Source organism: Pyxicephalus adspersus, chromosome 3 (genome assembly GCF_032062135.1).
Source record: "Pyxicephalus adspersus chromosome 3, UCB_Pads_2.0, whole genome shotgun sequence".
NCBI classification, from domain to species: Eukaryota; Metazoa; Chordata; class Amphibia; order Anura; family Pyxicephalidae; genus Pyxicephalus; species Pyxicephalus adspersus.
In genome coordinates, this window is record NC_092860.1 from 133949068 (window position 1) to 133967534 (window position 18467).

Sequence of the window (18467 nt, forward strand, 5' to 3'; positions counted from 1 at the left end):
GGTAGATTTCTTAAAAGTAATTTGCTATTTGCTAGCAAATGTTTTGAATCCTTGACCAGATCCATTCCAGGTTTGCAGTATCACCCAGCTTCACTGATGAAAGTGTATCCTCTCCAGAGTTGGAGAACTTTAATAAATCAGGTCAATATATTTGCAGTACAGTATGCAGAGTGGTACTGTATGTGTCTATGCAGATGTGTTTCTGATGGAGTCAATATAGTACTGATTACTTCTCTTCAAAATTAGATTTTGTGTTGTATGAATGATCGCATGTGTTTTGGTAACACTGATTGTACCTCTGCACTGTTTCTAAGTATGTTCATGCAGTACTGATTGTGTTCTTGCTAACATATTTCTAGTGAAATCAGTTTTGGCGCTGTGTCTCCAAGACATGTTTCTGATGGTGTAAGTACAATGGTGATTATGTCTCTGCAAACGTGTTTTTTGCAGTGTCATGATGATAAGAATTGTATCTCTGCATTCTTTTTGGGAAGATGGAGATTGGGGTGTTGATCCTGTGAAAAAAAAATATTTGGTAAGCCCTGTACTATAGGATTTTCGTTATTACAACAATTTTTTGATTCAGTTGTTAGCCACATTCGTTTTTCTGATGTTTGACAACTCTGTTAAGCGTCTCTGGAAGTTTAAATTTCTGCAATTATGGCTGATAACTCCCCCATGTACATACATATACAGTATAACATTACTAATAAAAGATAGAAGGATGATTTAAACCAATAACAAATATAATTGAGATTTATTTTGGTTATTGTTAATAAAAATAAATATAAAAATTCATGTATATGCCATAAGAATATAATTCATGTATGCTGATGCACAATGGCTTTTGTCTTGTGATGGTTGTGTATGCCCTGCCTGGTGGCCCCTAGGAGGAGATTAGTGCAGCAGAGTGGCACTGTTACTCATGTTTAGCCAATGTAACTAAAAACTGTTGCTGACCTTGTAGAGCTGCTGAACCGTATGCAGAAGGACAGGACAGGAAATAAAACCAGCAACTGGGGACTTCACAGTCACCATTCTGCCAACACACATTTTAATGACCGGCCTCAGATTGCTCTTATGTCAAGTTCAGAAAAAAACTATTTTTGTATGTTATCAATTGTCAAATAACTTTATGTATATGACCTTCTGTTGTGTGCTAATTTATGATGAGAATGGCCACATTTATAACTTGTGTTAAGCAAACGTATCCTTATGTTTATCCAAAGCCAAAACATACAGAATGTTAAAAGCCCCATTAGGGTTTGTTTGCCATCTGTATCCCAGTTAGGAAGATTTATCTTTTCTTTGTCCTTCTGACTGCTGTCACTGGAATCAAAAAATAGGCAAAAACAAAACTTAGAGATGCCACCAGCAAAGCAATGATGAATACTAGTTCTGGAGAAAACTGTCTACTGCTTGCTGTGCTACAGAAAATAAATACAAACCTCTCCAAATGGAGTATAGAAAATAGAAACTCTACAGATAAACTGGTAAATACCCTGCTGCTTCTTATCTGTCAACCCACAGTCAACTGTGGGAACTGTAGAAAAACAAGCTTTTTTCCTTCAAAGGACCTTCAAATATAAACTGCAGGTCTCAACTGCAGTTAGGTATTGTGCGATTAAAGGTAATAGGAAATCCAGTAACACAAATACTACTAACAGTTTTTATTATTATTATTATTATTATTAATAAACACGATTTTTATAGCGCCAACATATTACGCAGCACTGTACATTAAATAGAGGTTGCAAATGACAGACGAAAACAGACAGTGACACAGGAGGTGGGGAGGACCCTCCCCTGAAGAGCTTACAATCTAGGAGGTGGGGATATGTAGTGGTGGGAAGTAGTGAGGGTTTCAACGGACAGCAGGCAGAAGACGGGTATTTCCAGATGATTAGTCAAAACCTACACAAATTCCTCATGCAGCCACCAGGCCCACACAGATCCCCATTGCAGTCACCAGGCACACACAGATCCCCATTGCAGTCACCAGGCACACACAGATCCCCATTGCAGTCACCAGGCACACACAGATCCCAATTGCAGCCACCTGGCCCATATAGATCTGTCATATAGCCTCCTGACCCACACAGATCTGACCACAACAAACAGACTCAGAGTCTTTTCCACCAGATACCCAAACCGTCACTGGAGCTATGAAACTAATGCCCCCATATCAACAAACACCCGTGTTCATGTTCATAGGTTTATACCATTTTCATAATAAAGGTTACACAGTGTAAAAATGGTGTACATTATACACTAAAGACTCTTTATTATGAATGGGCCTAAAATGAACAGTGAAGCAGAAATAGTGCCACGGAGTTCAGAGCCTGGGTACAATGATGCTAGTTAGTCTATAGGTCATCTGACTAAGTGTTACTATTTTAGGTAACAGGACAGGTATTCCTAATAAAAAATGATACAAACAAGGTATTCACAAGACAAGATATAATTCTCATATATGGTCAGTAAAAAGTAAAAATTGTTTCCCATATCAGGTGAAAAAGATGAAAAGTCATATGGATGTTTTTAGCTGTGAGGTGCATACAAATCTGTTCATTTAACAACAAAAGCAAATAAAGTATAACTACTACTTAGCAAATTTTATACTCTGAAAGTTCATTATATACCATGAAGACATTGTTGTCTGATGTAGGGACCTGAGAGACCTGGGAGGTCAGATACAACTTAATCAATGAGAATGATGACTTGAATTTGTTCCATTGCAGCTGGGACCAAGGTATTATCTTAATTTTGTAAAGATTACTCATATGGTAATATATGTGTTTTACTTATATTATTTAGGTCTAAAGTTTAGTTTTAATTGATGTGGACAGGAAAAACATACAAATTTGGAATATTCCTCTACACACGAATGCTAGTTTGAAGCATAAATCTATTGTGATAGGGTAATGGACCATTCTAAAATACTTATCACTGGGGTCTAAAAGAATTCTGGTTTCAGATTCCTGAATATCAATGTTTAGTTCTCAAAAAATAAGCTATTCAAGGACTTGTTATTTCTAAAGTTTTAGCATCATTAATTGCATGATACCACAAGAACTACTCAGATCATTACAGCCATCAGACCCACACAGATCCCCATCTCTAGGCTTGCATCACCACCTACATTTAATTCATGCAGGTGATGCAAGACGTTACTTATCAATAAACAGGAAAATGTCATTCATCCAGTTGCAGTATGTGGCCCCTAAATTGTCATTTGCTGATATAAAGTAATTTTTGTTGACCTGCTTTTAACACTCCAAATATTAATATTATTAGGCAGTATTTATATGGTGCCCACATATTATGCAACACTGTATGTTAAATAGGGTTTGCAATTGACAGACAGATACCAACAGTAAAACAGGACAAGAGAACCTTGCTCAGAAGAGTTTACATCTAATACATGTCAAATGCAAATGCAAAAAAAAAAAACAATGGTCATCCACATGAGTCCAAAATATGTAGAATTCCTTTTTTTAAAGTTAATAGGTCTTCCATCTTGTACTTTGGTTTCAGGTATTGGTCTGTTGCCCTTTTGTCTCTAGTGTGTGGTTTTTATCTTTTCTACCTGAACATCACTATAAATGCTTTTTGTTCAATTACATTTTACATGAGGGTTCAGCACCTTATTTAGTTGATCAGCTTTCCCCAAGATTACTATTAGCTTGTGTTTGAATCTAGAAAAGGCAAATGATTGTATGCTCCTTTGGGGTCAATATCTGATGTGAATGGACCTGTATGGGGACACAATACACACAGGATCTTCAGATTGAGGGGGGGGGACCCTACTGCTCCATAGATTCCTGCCCCTGGTCCGACCACTTCTCTGTTTGGGTGACCCTTCACATTCCCCAAGCAGGCCCTTGAACTCCCTGTTCAAGACCCAATCTGTGCGAAGGCAGTCCTTGACGCTATCACCAATTTTATTGGAGAGCATTCCTCAGATCCCACCTCTCTTCCCATATAATGGGAAGCAATGAAGGTGGTCCTTCGGGGAGGGGGGTCCTAATACAGCAGGGGGCCAGACAGAAGAAGATTAGGACGCAAGATATCAAATTCACATCAGACAAAATCCGATCTCTGGAACGTCTACATAAACAAACCATGTCCCCTGATATATTTTTAGAACGGACTGCGGCTAGGACCTGCCTTCTTAAACTGTACAATTTGGCACATCAACATTACCGTGACCACTTCCATAAATTGATACGCCAATATGGTGACAAATGTGGTAGACTTCTAGCACAAGGGCTTTACCCTTGTGTGTCTACTCCATATATACCTTCTATACAGACAGCGATAACCTCCATCCCAAGGGATATCCTTCAGGCCTTTCAAAAGTATTACTTAGATTTATACCAAATTTGCCCCAACCTGGTGGCCTATTCCTCCCTTCAAAAGTCTTTAGAAGAGACAGGCCTTCCAGTGTTAGACCCAGAGGAGGCCTCTCATTTACAATCCCCATTCACTGAGGAAGAGGTTTCTGCGGCGATTAAATCCACTCCAGCCGGTAAAAGTCCAGGCCCAGATGGGTTCACCCCGCAGTTTTATAAAGTGCACACCCTCAATAAAGTCCCTTTTTGACATTACAGTTCTCCCCAAGCCAGGCAAGGATCACACAATCTGGTCAAATTTTAGATCCATATCTTTAATAAATGTAGATGAAGATATTTTTTAAATTGATAGCCAATAGGCTTTCCCTGTACATACCAACTTTAATTCATAATGACCAAACTGGGTTCATTTATGGGTGAGAAGCAAGGGATTATTTCATTAAGAACATTCTACTGATCCAATACGCAAAATCTACAACAACTCCTATGTGCCTTTTATCAGTTGATGCTGAATTAGCCTTTGACAGAGTCAGTTGGCCTTTCATGTATTCAGCATTACACCAGGTGGGTGTGGGTCCCAGCATGATCTCTAGGATTGCAGCCTTATAGTCTTCACCAAGAGCTCATGTGCGGGTCAACGGATCTTTATCAGAATCTCTCCAAATTTTTAACGGCACTAGACAGGGATGCCCCCTCTCCCCACTTCTATATGTCCTGGTCATTGAGCGCTTAGCCGTGGCTTTGTGCCAAAACCCAGATGTCCGGGGCGTAATGGTAGGGGACTCACACTATAAACTCCCACTATATGCAGATGATTTGGCTATTGTATATAACATCCCTGCACACCACGATACCTTCCATATTGAAGGAATTTGATTAGTTTATATATTTGAAGTTTAGTTTATATAGCAACTTTAAAGTAAATTATTCAAAATCTGAAATTCTCAAAATTTCTCTTGATTCTACCCAAATGTTGTCCGTCAGCACTAATACCTCTTAGGATTTGTAATGAGGCAATTAAGTATTTATTCATTACTCATTACCTCTGACTCCCTTTATGTAGTAAACTCCAATGTGACCTTCAGAAACATGACTCTCTGCCCTTGTCTTGGTTTGCTTGAATTGATACTCTTAAAATGGAAATTTTGCCCCGGTTGTTATATGTGTTCCAAATGGTGCCAATATACAAATACACTACCTACGTAAATTGCACAGGCTGTTTCGGATTTTTTTATGGAAATGGAAACTCCCTCGTTTAGCTTTTCGTACCTTAGCCAAACCCAAAAATAAGGGTGGAATAGGGGTCCCCGATATCATGTCCTATTACCGTGCATATGTACTATTACGGCTGATAGATTGGTTTTATAATAGGGAGGCAAAGGGTTGGGTCTTTTTAGAGGATTCCCTCTCCCCAGTCGATCTCCGGTTTCTACCTTGGGTGGACCGTTCCCTTTTACAACCAACTTTCCCCATACCTTTCCTCACTACTGATCTATTACGCATCTGAGACACTTTTATTTGCACGTGTAAACTATCTACATGACCAGGCCCCATTACACCATTTTTTGACAACCCAGCATTCCCCCCAGCGATGGGTGAAACACAGTTCCTGTCCTGGAATGTTTCTGATGACCCCCATCTTAGGAGTATACTTTACAATGGACAGGTCCCCCCCATCTCCTCCCTTAATATACCAACTCAGAGTAAGATGTTATCCTGGCTTTCATTCAGACAACTGCTTTCCTTTGCGTCCTTACTTCCCAACTCATCATTTTTACATAGATGACTAGATTGCCGGGGACAGTTTTTATTCACTTCTATGGTTTAGCTACAAATTGGCATTCTATTCTGTTCTATTGTAGCCAGAGGTTCTACAGATTATATAAAAGGCAGTAAATGGTTGTTATATGTTGGTAATAATGTTTATGCTGATTAATGGCTGCAAATAAGTTACCTGTGTGACACGGCCTTTATATTTCCCAGATTAGAGGTGCCAAAGGTGTACAGAAAATCACTTAATACTAAAGAAATATACAGAGGTCTTAAGCTGATTCTCTTCCAGATAAAAGCAATGCTTAAGCAGTTACTAATATTGAACTCTTTATAGCAACATTCCCAACAATAACATTGCCAACAATTTAAGAAAGAACAGAGATTGTAACTACATGGAATCTGTTGTTAATGCTTTTTGAATAAAGAACTACTTCTTTTTCCCAGGCAATCCTTGTTGTTGCTTTTACATTTGACTAGAGATTTGAATCTCACTGAGCCCCAGGGGATCCTTAAGCTGCTGCACAGGATATTGTAATGGTATGCCAAGACTTTCTTAGAATTTGCATATATACTGAACATTAAAATATGTAGACACCATCTGGTGACAGGTTCTTGTTAATAATTGCCACTAGATATTACAGCTATCAAGGAAAGGAAATAGCAAGCAAAATGTTTCCTACAGAGAATATTTGGTATTATTGATTGAATTCTTCTGATTTGTATGCATTGTTAGAAACATATATTATATGTTATTATTCAAATTATACTAATCATGTGTATAAGGTATTAGGTTTATGAGGAATTAAACATGTCTCAGCATAGACCCAAAGTTATCAGTCTCTGAAACTAAATTGCACCTAAGTTAACCTACGTTACATAGTTTCTTCTTTTTTTACTGCAATATTTCCTTATTGGGGGATGAAATATGAAGGAACATAATCTTATTTATACTTTATAAATTAGTATACTTTGAGTGGAGAGAGATAAAAAAAATAATATATAAATATATTATATATATAATATACATGGCACTCTACAGTTATATTACATGTTTTACTATTATTTTTTAACAGATTTTTGTGTTTTTATTATTATTACATTTATTTTAATTAAATATTATATCTTATATTAATAAATTTATAAATATTGGACATATTTCGGTGAGTTATGTCTAAGAATTATAGCCTACAATGTAAAATAAATTTCCATGCAAAAAAAAGTAGCGCTTTTTGCATGGAAATACGGAGGAAATTAGAATGCTAGGGGGTTAGGAAAGGACAGCAATTTTTTTTCGGAACAGAATAAAGTACGCATAAGATGTTTGCCTTATATTTTATTAAAGCAGATCTGAATGTAAAATATAAAAAATTACAATTCTTTACATTCTTTACAGCAGAAGAGATAAGTAATGTCAATCAAATAAAATATACAGGTAGTCCCCGGGTTTCATACAAGATAGGGACTGTAGATTTATTCTTAAGATGATAGGTCAGAATAAGTACATTATTTTATTAAATGCAATTAGGACCGATGTTTGTCCCAAGATATTATTAGGCAGCATGGTGTCAGGTACTGTATAAAATCCCCACTGTGAGCTAATCCCAAACAAAGCAAAAAAAAAACTTTATGGAGCCAAGACATTCATTAACTTTTGGAGCAAGCTGTGCTTTTATATGCAAAATGAAACAACTGCAGAGTTTGTCTTGGTCATTAAAGAGGTTGCAGAACAGCTCAGACTTCCTCTGCAAATCATGTGAACTGACCCCCCCCCCCATCAAGCTCTTGTCCCTCACACAAGCAAGCAGGGAAGCCCCGTTCATATCTAGGAGTTGTCCGTATTTTGGATGTCCTTAACTCAGGGACTTACCTGTATCTAGCTGATCGCAATTTTTTATACACACTCATCTGTCCTCACTCAGTCACAGGCGCCACTACCTTCATCCACTCATCTTCTAGGTGTCATAAAACCTTGCATGCCTTGTTTCTGTATTTGTGAAAATATATTTAAAGCTACTACTTGGTTTTTGTGAAATCACATCCTCCTGTCTACTTCCATATTATTATTTCACCAATTCTTACTTTTTTACCTCTAATATTTCCTATTTCCTTTCAGATAAATAGTTCCCAATATTTTCTGATTTTGCTTCCTAGCTTTAAAAAAAATATTAATAATACTGTTTTGAATTTCCCACTATTATCTTTGCTAACAAATTCCTTCCAATTGAATTTAAAGCCCATCTTAACCCAAAATTGAAGGCAAATACCAATACCAATCAGGTTAATAAGTATTACAAACACTGTATTGAAACTAAAGTTGTGGACAGAATACCTGTTTATGGGCCAACTGTGCTTTTGCACTGCATTTCTTCCTAACCAAAATAAGCCATTTGAAGTGACAATATGGCACCCAAAGTAGGAAGAAAACAAGATGCCAGATGTCCCAGCATCTTACCTTTACAGTAGATTCCATATGACTTCATGAGGGGGTGTAGGGGTTTATAATTGGTGGTATACAATTTTCTGAGTCTATTACTGGGAAAACCAAGAGGTGAAAGCTGTGTGGATAGGTGTAGATTTAGTTGGAAACTTAATGAAAACTTGACCTGGTCTGCAAATCTAAATTTTTCCCATATACTAAGACTTAACACATACATTTACCTAATTCAGTTTCCTATATGTGTATTATATGGACAGTACTCCACAGGATATAAGTTTTGGTGTCATTGCATTTACAGACTTGTTTTCAAAACTGTAATTTCATGGGAAAGATTAATTAGTTTATCCAGCTTTTATATTTTTAGATTGTGTTTTTGTAATATATATTGTTTATACTACTTAGTCTGAGCCTGATCTCCCTTGGCTAAGTGCTAGAGGTCCACTGAAGTCTTTCAATTTCTGCGCATCATCTGCCTAACCTGTCACACTGCAACATGGGAAACAGAGCATGAAATCAATAAATAGACTAGACAGATACACCTTTAGCTTTGACCCTTTGATTGCTTAGCTATAGCCTTGATTCTCTCAGCCCTATATTTCTATCCTGATCTCCACCTTCTGTGTTAAACCATTATTGATTCCAGCATGGAGCAGGATCGTTGGCTCACTCTTGCCTTCTCTCTGTATTATTGTTTATATGAGCTTGGAATCTTCCAGCTTTATGGTCTCTACATATTATATGCTGCTCTTAAAGTGGAGTAGTTATACCTAGAGTTGTCACTTTACAATATAACAAGAATGTTACCATTCTTATATCTTCCCTCTCCTTGTTACATTTATTTGGATGCAGAAACACAAGACTGGCCAGCCTTTTCTTCCATAACAGATCTCTCTCATCAAGTGCCTGTCCATTGAGCAAAAGACACTTTACTATACTGAAACACATAGTATGATGACAGATCTTTTACTCCTCATTATCCTTTTTATTATAGGTATTTTCCATCTTTTTTATTCTTGTGGACAATGGCCAGTGGGGCAAAAAAATTTAAAAATAAAATATACTAACAATAAACAAAACAAAGAGTTCAAAGCCTTTATTAAAAAAAGAAAGTTCTGCTCAAAAAAAAAAACACAATAAAATAATAATTTATCCAAAAATGATTTCCAGAAATTATAGTCCCAGGATTCATGCAATTTTGGTGGAATTACAGTCTGGTATAATGTACAATGATACATATCTCCCAATTCTTTGGTTATATCTCCCAATATTGCTTATATAGCTATCCCTACATTCCTTTGTCCTATGTTGCTGAAAATACCACCCTCGTATTTCACAGTGCAATGGCTATTACAATGCAGGGCAAAGTGGCAGGTCTATTTTATTGGCAGGTCCACCAGCTGCAATTTGGTCACTGGAAGCAAAAAGAGGACCTGTGGTGACTTGCAGATGTCTCTACCCCATCCACCAAGTGACAGGGCTGGATGTCTGAGCAACCAGTCATCACCAGTGCTATCTTATGGGTGGAAGTGAGTGGGTTGCAAGCTTTCTAAAACCATAAATATTGGGCATGTCATAAATTTCAACCGCTTGGACAAGAGAAAAAGAAGGGGTATAACCTTCCAAAGCTTGTCCTGAAAATGTACCTGTTGGTGCTGATAAACATATCATGGACAGTACTCAACTCTGATGGTGATGCACCAATATGGCTACAATCACCTTCACTTCACCAACCAAAAGGGAGTGACTGTGGAGCAAAGAGAAGAAAGCAATATCCTGCTGCTGGGTCCATCTTTAAAGTGAACCTCTTGCTTTGCACACCATGAGAATCGGCCAAAGTAGAGCTCATGCAAGAATCTGTTTATTCCACCCTTAACTACTAGAACTGTGCACGTACCTCCTAATTTATCTTCTCGGGGTAGCAAGGCGTCAGAGGTAACTTGAAGTCAGCAGATATAACACATATTGAAACCCAACAAGCGAAAGGGATAAGAACCTGTGGAAATAGGGTAAAAATTGCCATGTTCCCTTCTATGTGTGTACAGTGGCCATGGTGGCCCAGGGTACGGAAATAAAAGATGATGTCTGCTGGCTTTGGGTTGCAAGAACAATTTTGTATCTTAGAGACAGAAAATAATGCTTCTTTTGCTATTATAGAAGATTATTGTGTCATTAATCTCATTAGAATAATATCGCAGTGGTATATTCGACAGGAAAAATTGCTCAATAATCTTCTGACTGAGAGATTGTTAAACAATTTTCTCCAGTATCTACTCAAGTCTTTAGAGAAGAGGAAAGTAAATTAATTACTAATGGTTTGTGCTACGCAATAAAATTACAGCTTTGTGCAATTCTAGGAGATTGATGGCTCAGGTACACATCAGAACATATAACAGCTCACAATAAAAGTAATGTGATGCAGATAAAGTGATCACTGACATAGGATTTTAGTTATGCAAATTAGCTAAAATAAAATCAGCAACATAGCTCAGGGCTTAGGACTTGCACCTTCAAGCCAGGAGAAATGGGCAGGGGAGGAACTTGTGGTGTGGTTTACTCATAATAAGCACAGGAAAACAGTCAGGTTTTCATATGCTGCAGTTTCAAGTCGCTGCATTTACGAAAGCAGATGTTATGTATAAATAGACTGCAATGCAAAAAGAACAATTCTTTATATGCAAATAAGCACTAATTATGAAGAAGGACTGCAATTTAATTTGCAGCCTTTATTCATACAGGAAAAAGCTTTCTGCATTCCAATTACATGGAGGAGGACCTGGCTGTCAAATGTGTAATCTGCAGGGCTATTAGTTTATCAGCAGGGTACTTGGGAGAACTGACATCAAGGGAACCTCCTTATCCAGATGTACTCCTCCACTGCAGTGTTGGAGATGAGAGGAATCCAACAGGGTCAATGATCATTTTTTTGCATTTTCCTTAGACTGCATTCACATTTCTGCTCATAGGATCAGAACAGGGGTGGGGTGTTTAAAAATCATAATGGTTGCATCTTTGGGACTGTTTTTAGCAAAATGTTCCCTCTGAAGAGATAAATGGCAATATCCACAAAGTGCATAGAGCCCTACATAAAGGATCTGCAGTGATTTCTGTATATCAATAGGAAACATCCTGATCATCATGTCCCCAACCTTTTGGACCTCATGGACCACTAAATGCATGGACTCCATGCTGAATAATGCACGGGGAGCTGTGTGTCACTGAAAGAGGAAGGAACGTCGACCCAGAGTGACATCATGATGCCAGAACCCACCCACTGCCCTAAGCCTGCGATCCGTACAGGAAACATGGTCCGCAGCTCTGGCTGGCGCTCCCCCCAAGTGAGGTCCTTCTCCTGACCCTGCTGGGGGGTGCACCGGCCAGAGCCATGGCCGTCCTGTCAGGCGGGGAGGTTGAACCATATGATCAGGAAAAGGGAGCACTATGGGATCCAAACTAGAGAGTTGATTGTCGAGACCATTTATTGATGATTGTAGAGGTAAAGCCTGAAGGATGGGGTCTGATGATACAAAATAAATGGGAGTTGAAAAAGATGGCTGAAGATTCTGTTCCCACTCACATATCTAGTTGATGGTTTGCTATAGCCAACGTTAATTTTATTCTTATAGTGAGGGTAAATCTTCGAGTGTCTTCATTTTAGGACCATTTCCCACCTGCAGTTGACCACAGCATTTTGGCACAAACTCAACTGCAGTCGTGACTGCTCCCATCCAAGTAAATGTTATGTGCTCATGGTTGTGGCAGATAGAAGTGCAGTTCCAGAAAACAACAAGTCCCTTTTGACTGCACAATTTCATTTTCTTTTCTTGATAATGAACTGCACCATAGCCACAACCACAGCAACAACTGTGCAAATTAGTTTACATTTGTGGTGCATTTTACCACTCCTAGGAGCACAGCATCACTTTGCTATGGGCCAGGGAGTCCTACATCATTGTTTTCCACCACATGAATGAAAACAGGTTACTTAAAACAGAATGAACAGGCCAATAGAACAATATGTATTTCATCATACACACATTTTTACTCCCAATACACAAGCTTTTTTTCATATTTGGGAAGTAAGAACATGCATCTTCCTAACCAGCAATATTTACCCTGTATAGAAACTTTATTATGTATTTCCGTTGATTATGATATGTTTCTGACATTTATTTTATTTGCACTTTTCAGATTTGGTGAAAAGAATAGCAGTGCAGAAGTTTGGTGCATCACGCAGTGACTATCAAAAGGTAAAGCTAATGCAGTTTTACTGGAATGAGGGGGCAATATTATTAAGTGGCTAGATGTTTTGGGCAATAAAACCACCAATTACACCACCAGTTTAATGAGAAAGAATTGCAGGACATGTGCACAAGTAATATCTCAGCATGCAGTTCTGCTGCAACTTTTATTAATACTGGAATAATATAAGCAGATGCTGAGGCCTCACACATTTGTAAATATCATTGTGAGTGTTCAGACATCAAGCAGTGCCAGGACTGGAACAAATAATGTCCGCTATATACGATACAAATAAGTGTGATTGTGATCATCATGACACTCTAGTCATTATTTTCTTTTGGACAATGCAGGGAAGGGTTAGACCGCAGTCAAGGTTTTATTGCTGTTAGTTTCCACATTAGTATGATTTAGCATCATTTTCTATTTGGTTTAGGATAAAAAATGATGGAAATAAAAGGGCACTCGCTCTAATAAGACAAAGGTGAAATGCATTTTTTTATAGAGAAAAATAGTCCTAGAATTAGATCATTATTTTTTGTGCCGGTCGCTCTCTCTCTCGCGCTCTCTATCTCTCTCTCATCATAGGAGTTTGTGGGTTATCCAGCAAATTTCTCCATTTGCTATTTGTTGGAAAATGTTTTAATTCCAGGACCAGATCCATCCCAGATTTGCTGGATCACCCAGGTTCACGCACGATAGTCTACCTTCTCCATTAATAAATCAGGCACTATATGTCAGCCAATACATACCAATAGTGACCCAAGAAAGTGTTGATTAAAAAGCGACTTGTGTAGCTATTATATTTATTTTCATGCATTTTTGAATGTAGGATTATCAGTTTTGCATGTTTATGTGCTGCCATTATCATCATAGGCCCTTTCAATACACAGGTATGCATCAAAATACCAGAAAAAGCACATTAATGCATTGTAAGGATGTGAACATGCAAAGATGTGAGATATGTTTGTTGCATGCAGCTTGCATTTACCTCTTTGCAGATCTTGGTTTTGCACAGACCCATCTCCCTACATATACACAGGGGTGTAGTGGGGCAGGCACACTCAGGCACGCCATGCCCCTCACTATTTTTGGGACCCCCATATAGGCTCTCCTTGCACGCTTGCCATAGATAGCCTTCACTATTACCGGGCCCCCTCTTTTTTTTTTTTTTTTTTTACGATTACACTCTTTAATATGTTCCTTTTAATAGTGAAGTCTTAAAATTGTTACCACACTGTGGATGTTCACTGCAGATGTGTTTTATGGAGAATTTCATTTCTGCAGAAAGCCAAGTCTGGGCTCATTTGTGTAAAGCAACAATAGTGACACCTGCAGGCTAAAGTGCAATACTGCAACCATCATAATAAATACATGAGCAGCATATTATTAGCAGATTATGGCCACAAATTAGTTACACATTGTTGTGGCTAGCTAATAACAAGTAATTAAATGCAGATAATATCTAGATCTTAGCTATGAAAACTGTATCCTGTGTATTTCAGTAATTCAAGGTATTAGTTAATCTTTATGATTTTCAACTAATTTTCATTTTATTTCAATACAGTATGTGATAGTTTTTAGAGAAATGTTTATTTCTAATATTTTGTTATTACATTATGTGAAATCCCCATTTTGTGGTGTACATATTGTAAATAAACCTGGCATACACACAACAAACTGATATCTTATTACATACACAGCGCCCCATTCGGTTGTCAATTAATCTGCCACAGTGGATGATGAACAACCACTGTACACATGTCAGATTTCCACACGGGACTAGCATGCCCGCTCTAATAACAATCATCTGATATGTGTACAAAGCTTTATTCAAAAAGTATTCACTCCAGTAGGCAACTGGAATTTTAGGAACGGGGTATGTAATTTCAGCTATTGTTTTCCCATGAAATGTTTTTTCTTAAAATTTTTATTTGAAACTTTTTGAACACTTACTATGAAAGGCTTCTGATGTGTTACATTGACTTTAAAGAGAACCAGTTCAGATTGGGCTTATGCATAAATCTAAACGCAGAGCCTAAAATGATTATTTAGCCCGTTCAATAATTTTGCTTACTTTGAACCTGATGCCTCATGGGTTAAATGCCAGGGGCCACTCTGGGTGTGACAGACGCTGATGTCCCGAACTCAATGCTTGAGTGCCCATAATGATATTGAATTGGAAATTCCCATAGTCACCATGTTAAACCTATAAACCCTGTTGTTTTATACTGCTATGCACTAACAGGAGTTGGGAGACGACATGTAAGGAAGGACAATTGACAAGACAGCAGCTGTCAGACTTCAGGTGACATTTGATCATTTGATCCCTTAAGTCTCACAATTAGAAAATGAGGGAAAGGTAATATATACAAGGGGGTGCTGAGAAGTTCATGGCTTTGCCAGAGTTATGAAATAACACATTTATTCAACATATTCCCCTCTGAGACTGATGCACTTGGTCCAGCGTAGTTGCAGCTTTTCTAGACCGTTCAAATAAAAGTCGTTTGGTTGAGCTGCAAACCTGCTCTCAGCAGCATCTTTGTTGTCACTAATGTCCTCAAAACGTTGCCCCTTCAGGTGTTTCATCAAATTCGGGAACAGATAATAGTCTGAATTGGCCAGGTCAGGTGAGTAGGGGGGATAGTGGACCAATTGGAAACCCGGAGTGTTTAATTTGGCAGCCACAACGTTGTACGTGTGCACAGGTGCATTGTCCTGCAAAAAAAGAATCCCTTTGGTCATTTTTCTACGACGTTTCATCTTAATTGCCTCCTTCAGCTGCTCCAGGAGGTTTGCATAATTCTGTCCGGTGATAATAAGGCCCTTAGGTAGGTAGTCCACCAACAGAAAACTGTCTTTGTCCCAGAAAACGGACCCCATGAGACTTTTGGCATGATTTCTGGGTTTGGAACTTCTTTGGCTGAGGGGACCCGCTGTGGCGCCATATCTTTGACTGTTCCTTGGTTTCAGGATCATAGATGTGGAGCCAGGTTTCATTCTCAGTCACTAAACTAGCCAGAAAGTCCTGTGCAGCTTCAAAATGGGCCAAAACGGCTTTGGATGCTTCAACTCGTTACTTCTTCTGATCACTGTTAAAACATTTGGGCACCCACTTCGCTGAAAGCTTGCGCATGTCTAGGATAGTGGTGATAACAAACCCAACATGCTTCCGTGAGATGTCAAGTATCTGGGCTGTCTTTTTCACGGATATTCCCCAGTCCTTAATAATCAGCTCATGGAGGGCATTGCAGGTTGCCGGGTCAGTAAAGGTTGGGGGGCGACCAATGCGGGGCTCATATTCAACAGTGAGATGCCCAGTCTTGAAACGAGATATCCAGGTATGACAGTGCTGTAGGAAGGACACTTCTCCCCCAGTGTTTGTGACATCTCAGTCTGAATGTCCTTTGCTGACTTTCCTTGGAGAAACAAAAACTTCATGACGGCCCCTTACTCCAACGACGTGAAACTTGCTTGTGCCTCTGCCATCACAGCTTCTCACTAAAAGAAAAAACAGTTTTAAGAATGGCAAAGACCTGATATTTGCACAGTTACATACTAAGATATTAGGCTGCCATATGCCCCCACATACATTTTTCTATTTCATCTGGAAGGGGGCGAAGCCAGGAACTTCTCAGCACCCGCTTGTATTTATTGTTTTTGATCCTAAAACAGAAAAAGTTTAAGTTTTTGATCTATAATAATCTTATACTTGTACATTACCTTCACAATTATAAACATTTATATATTTATGGTTAAATCATGCAATTCTGCTTAAAAATGTTGTTTACCAGATTTTTGTTAAAGACTAACTGTGACTGTTTTTTAATGTAAGCTGATGGTTTTGTCTGTACTAGAAGCCTTTAGCTCTCTTTGCAGTAGTTTAACTTTAACCGATTGACATGTTATATTAATTTTTTATTCTTTAATGTGATGCTGAGACTGTTGCTTCTTCATTCCGCATGCTTTCCACATCTGCTGTGACTGGCACAGCCGGAGAATGTTGTCCTGACTTTGCAGGTAATCTCTTCTAGTGACCCCAGCAGCATTTCATTAAGATGTCTGATACCATCTAGAGCTCTGTCAGTTTGATATTTTTGGATGCAGTTGAGATCTATTTGTTTGGAATGTTTGCTCACCCAAGGGAAGTCTGTATAAAACTCAATATGCATGGCGTGAGCTCAGACTAAGAATTCTGAAGTATTACCTATTTATCATTAATGAGAAAATGTCTGCAAATCACAAAATGCATAAACCAAGATAGCCGGCTTCCCTGAAAGTACTAGTTGTTGAGCTAATTATTTGGCTTCAATCATTTCTAAGTCTGTGATCTGAAACCAGTATGAACCCAATAAAGGCTTCAGTAAAATCAAAAACTTCTCCAAGCAAACTTTTAATCAGTATCCTAATACTAAAATGGTTTGATCAGCATGGCAGCCAGGCAGTTGGCATTTACATTTGCTGGCAACCATCATATTTTTCTTTAGAGTACCTACTGATCCACAGACATTAAAGTCAAAAGGATACAACAGTTCAGTGCACATATGCATTCAATGAGACATTTACTTTACAATGAGCTGTTTTGTGGGAATCCTGTGCCTAGCAAACATTGTTCCAGAAACCTCATGTGTTTTACAGAGAGATATCTGAAAATATTCTTCTAATTATAAATGCTGTGGTTGGCTTCACACTTTGGTAATATGTGTGTTACTGCGACATACAGTAATGGACCATGCATTCATTACTGTCATTCATTTTAAATAGTCCCCTAAATATTATAATATTGTAATAATGTAATTAGTGTTTGCCATTACAGTATCAAAATCACCACCGCACAGTCATCCTCATATAAAAACCTGTAAAGTTTGTTTGTGCACAAACGTGACAGTTTGTATGTGATCAGGAACCATGCTGATTGACAATTCCAATTTCTACTAATCAGGCAACATGCAGTAGCTGACCATCAAATGATCTTTCTAATATATGTCCACAATGTCTATAGGTACCTTAATACTGACATGTGCAGATCTTCATTCCCAGCCTTATATAGAAGCGATTTTAGTTTTGTCTTTTTACAGATCTAGGTCATGAAGAACAGTAAAGGAGAAAACTATTTCTAATACAGAATCATAATTACAATCACTTTAATTTAAACAATGACACAGTACAGAGACAAAATGTCTGGAGAGTGTCCAAATGTCTATTAGACATTACAGTGGTGCCACTAATTTGTTATACTGCCAATATGAATTATTTTTGACAGTGGTGAATCATTCATGACCTTCTCATCCAGCTGAAGGAGATGTCTGCAGAGCAGGGTGTATGGAGTCTTGGGAGGCCTCGATAAAGTTTAAATTGCACTCAAATTACCTGGTTAAATCATTGATTTATTATACTGATCACCTGCAAGAGGTTATATGACTTCTCTAGGCAGGGATAGAGCTAAGAATTATGGAAACTTGTCAACCGTAGCGAAATTCTCTTTAGTGTGAGTTTTCCGGAAGGGGGGCTACAGTCCTCCAAGTTTAGACGGTGCATACTGTAGATTCTAAATGAGCCATCTTAGATAGGTTCTTATGGCTGTGAATACTTATTTCCAAATATCGGAACAGTATGAAAGCCTTAAATTTCCTTTGAAGCTCCCATACTGGGTATTTGGCTGGGGG

At 38.2% G+C, this 18467-nt stretch overlaps 1 protein-coding gene across 1 annotated transcript in view; it reads left to right on the forward strand.

The window, feature by feature from the left end:
* The window catches only part of PROM1 (prominin 1), a 128670-nt gene that overhangs the window by 43765 nt on the left and 66438 nt on the right, over positions 1-18467 (forward strand). Inside the window, 2 exon segments of the mRNA XM_072406878.1 lie at positions 12754-12812; positions 16795-16821. Coding sequence (XP_072262979.1) covers positions 12754-12812; positions 16795-16821 — 86 coding nt within the window.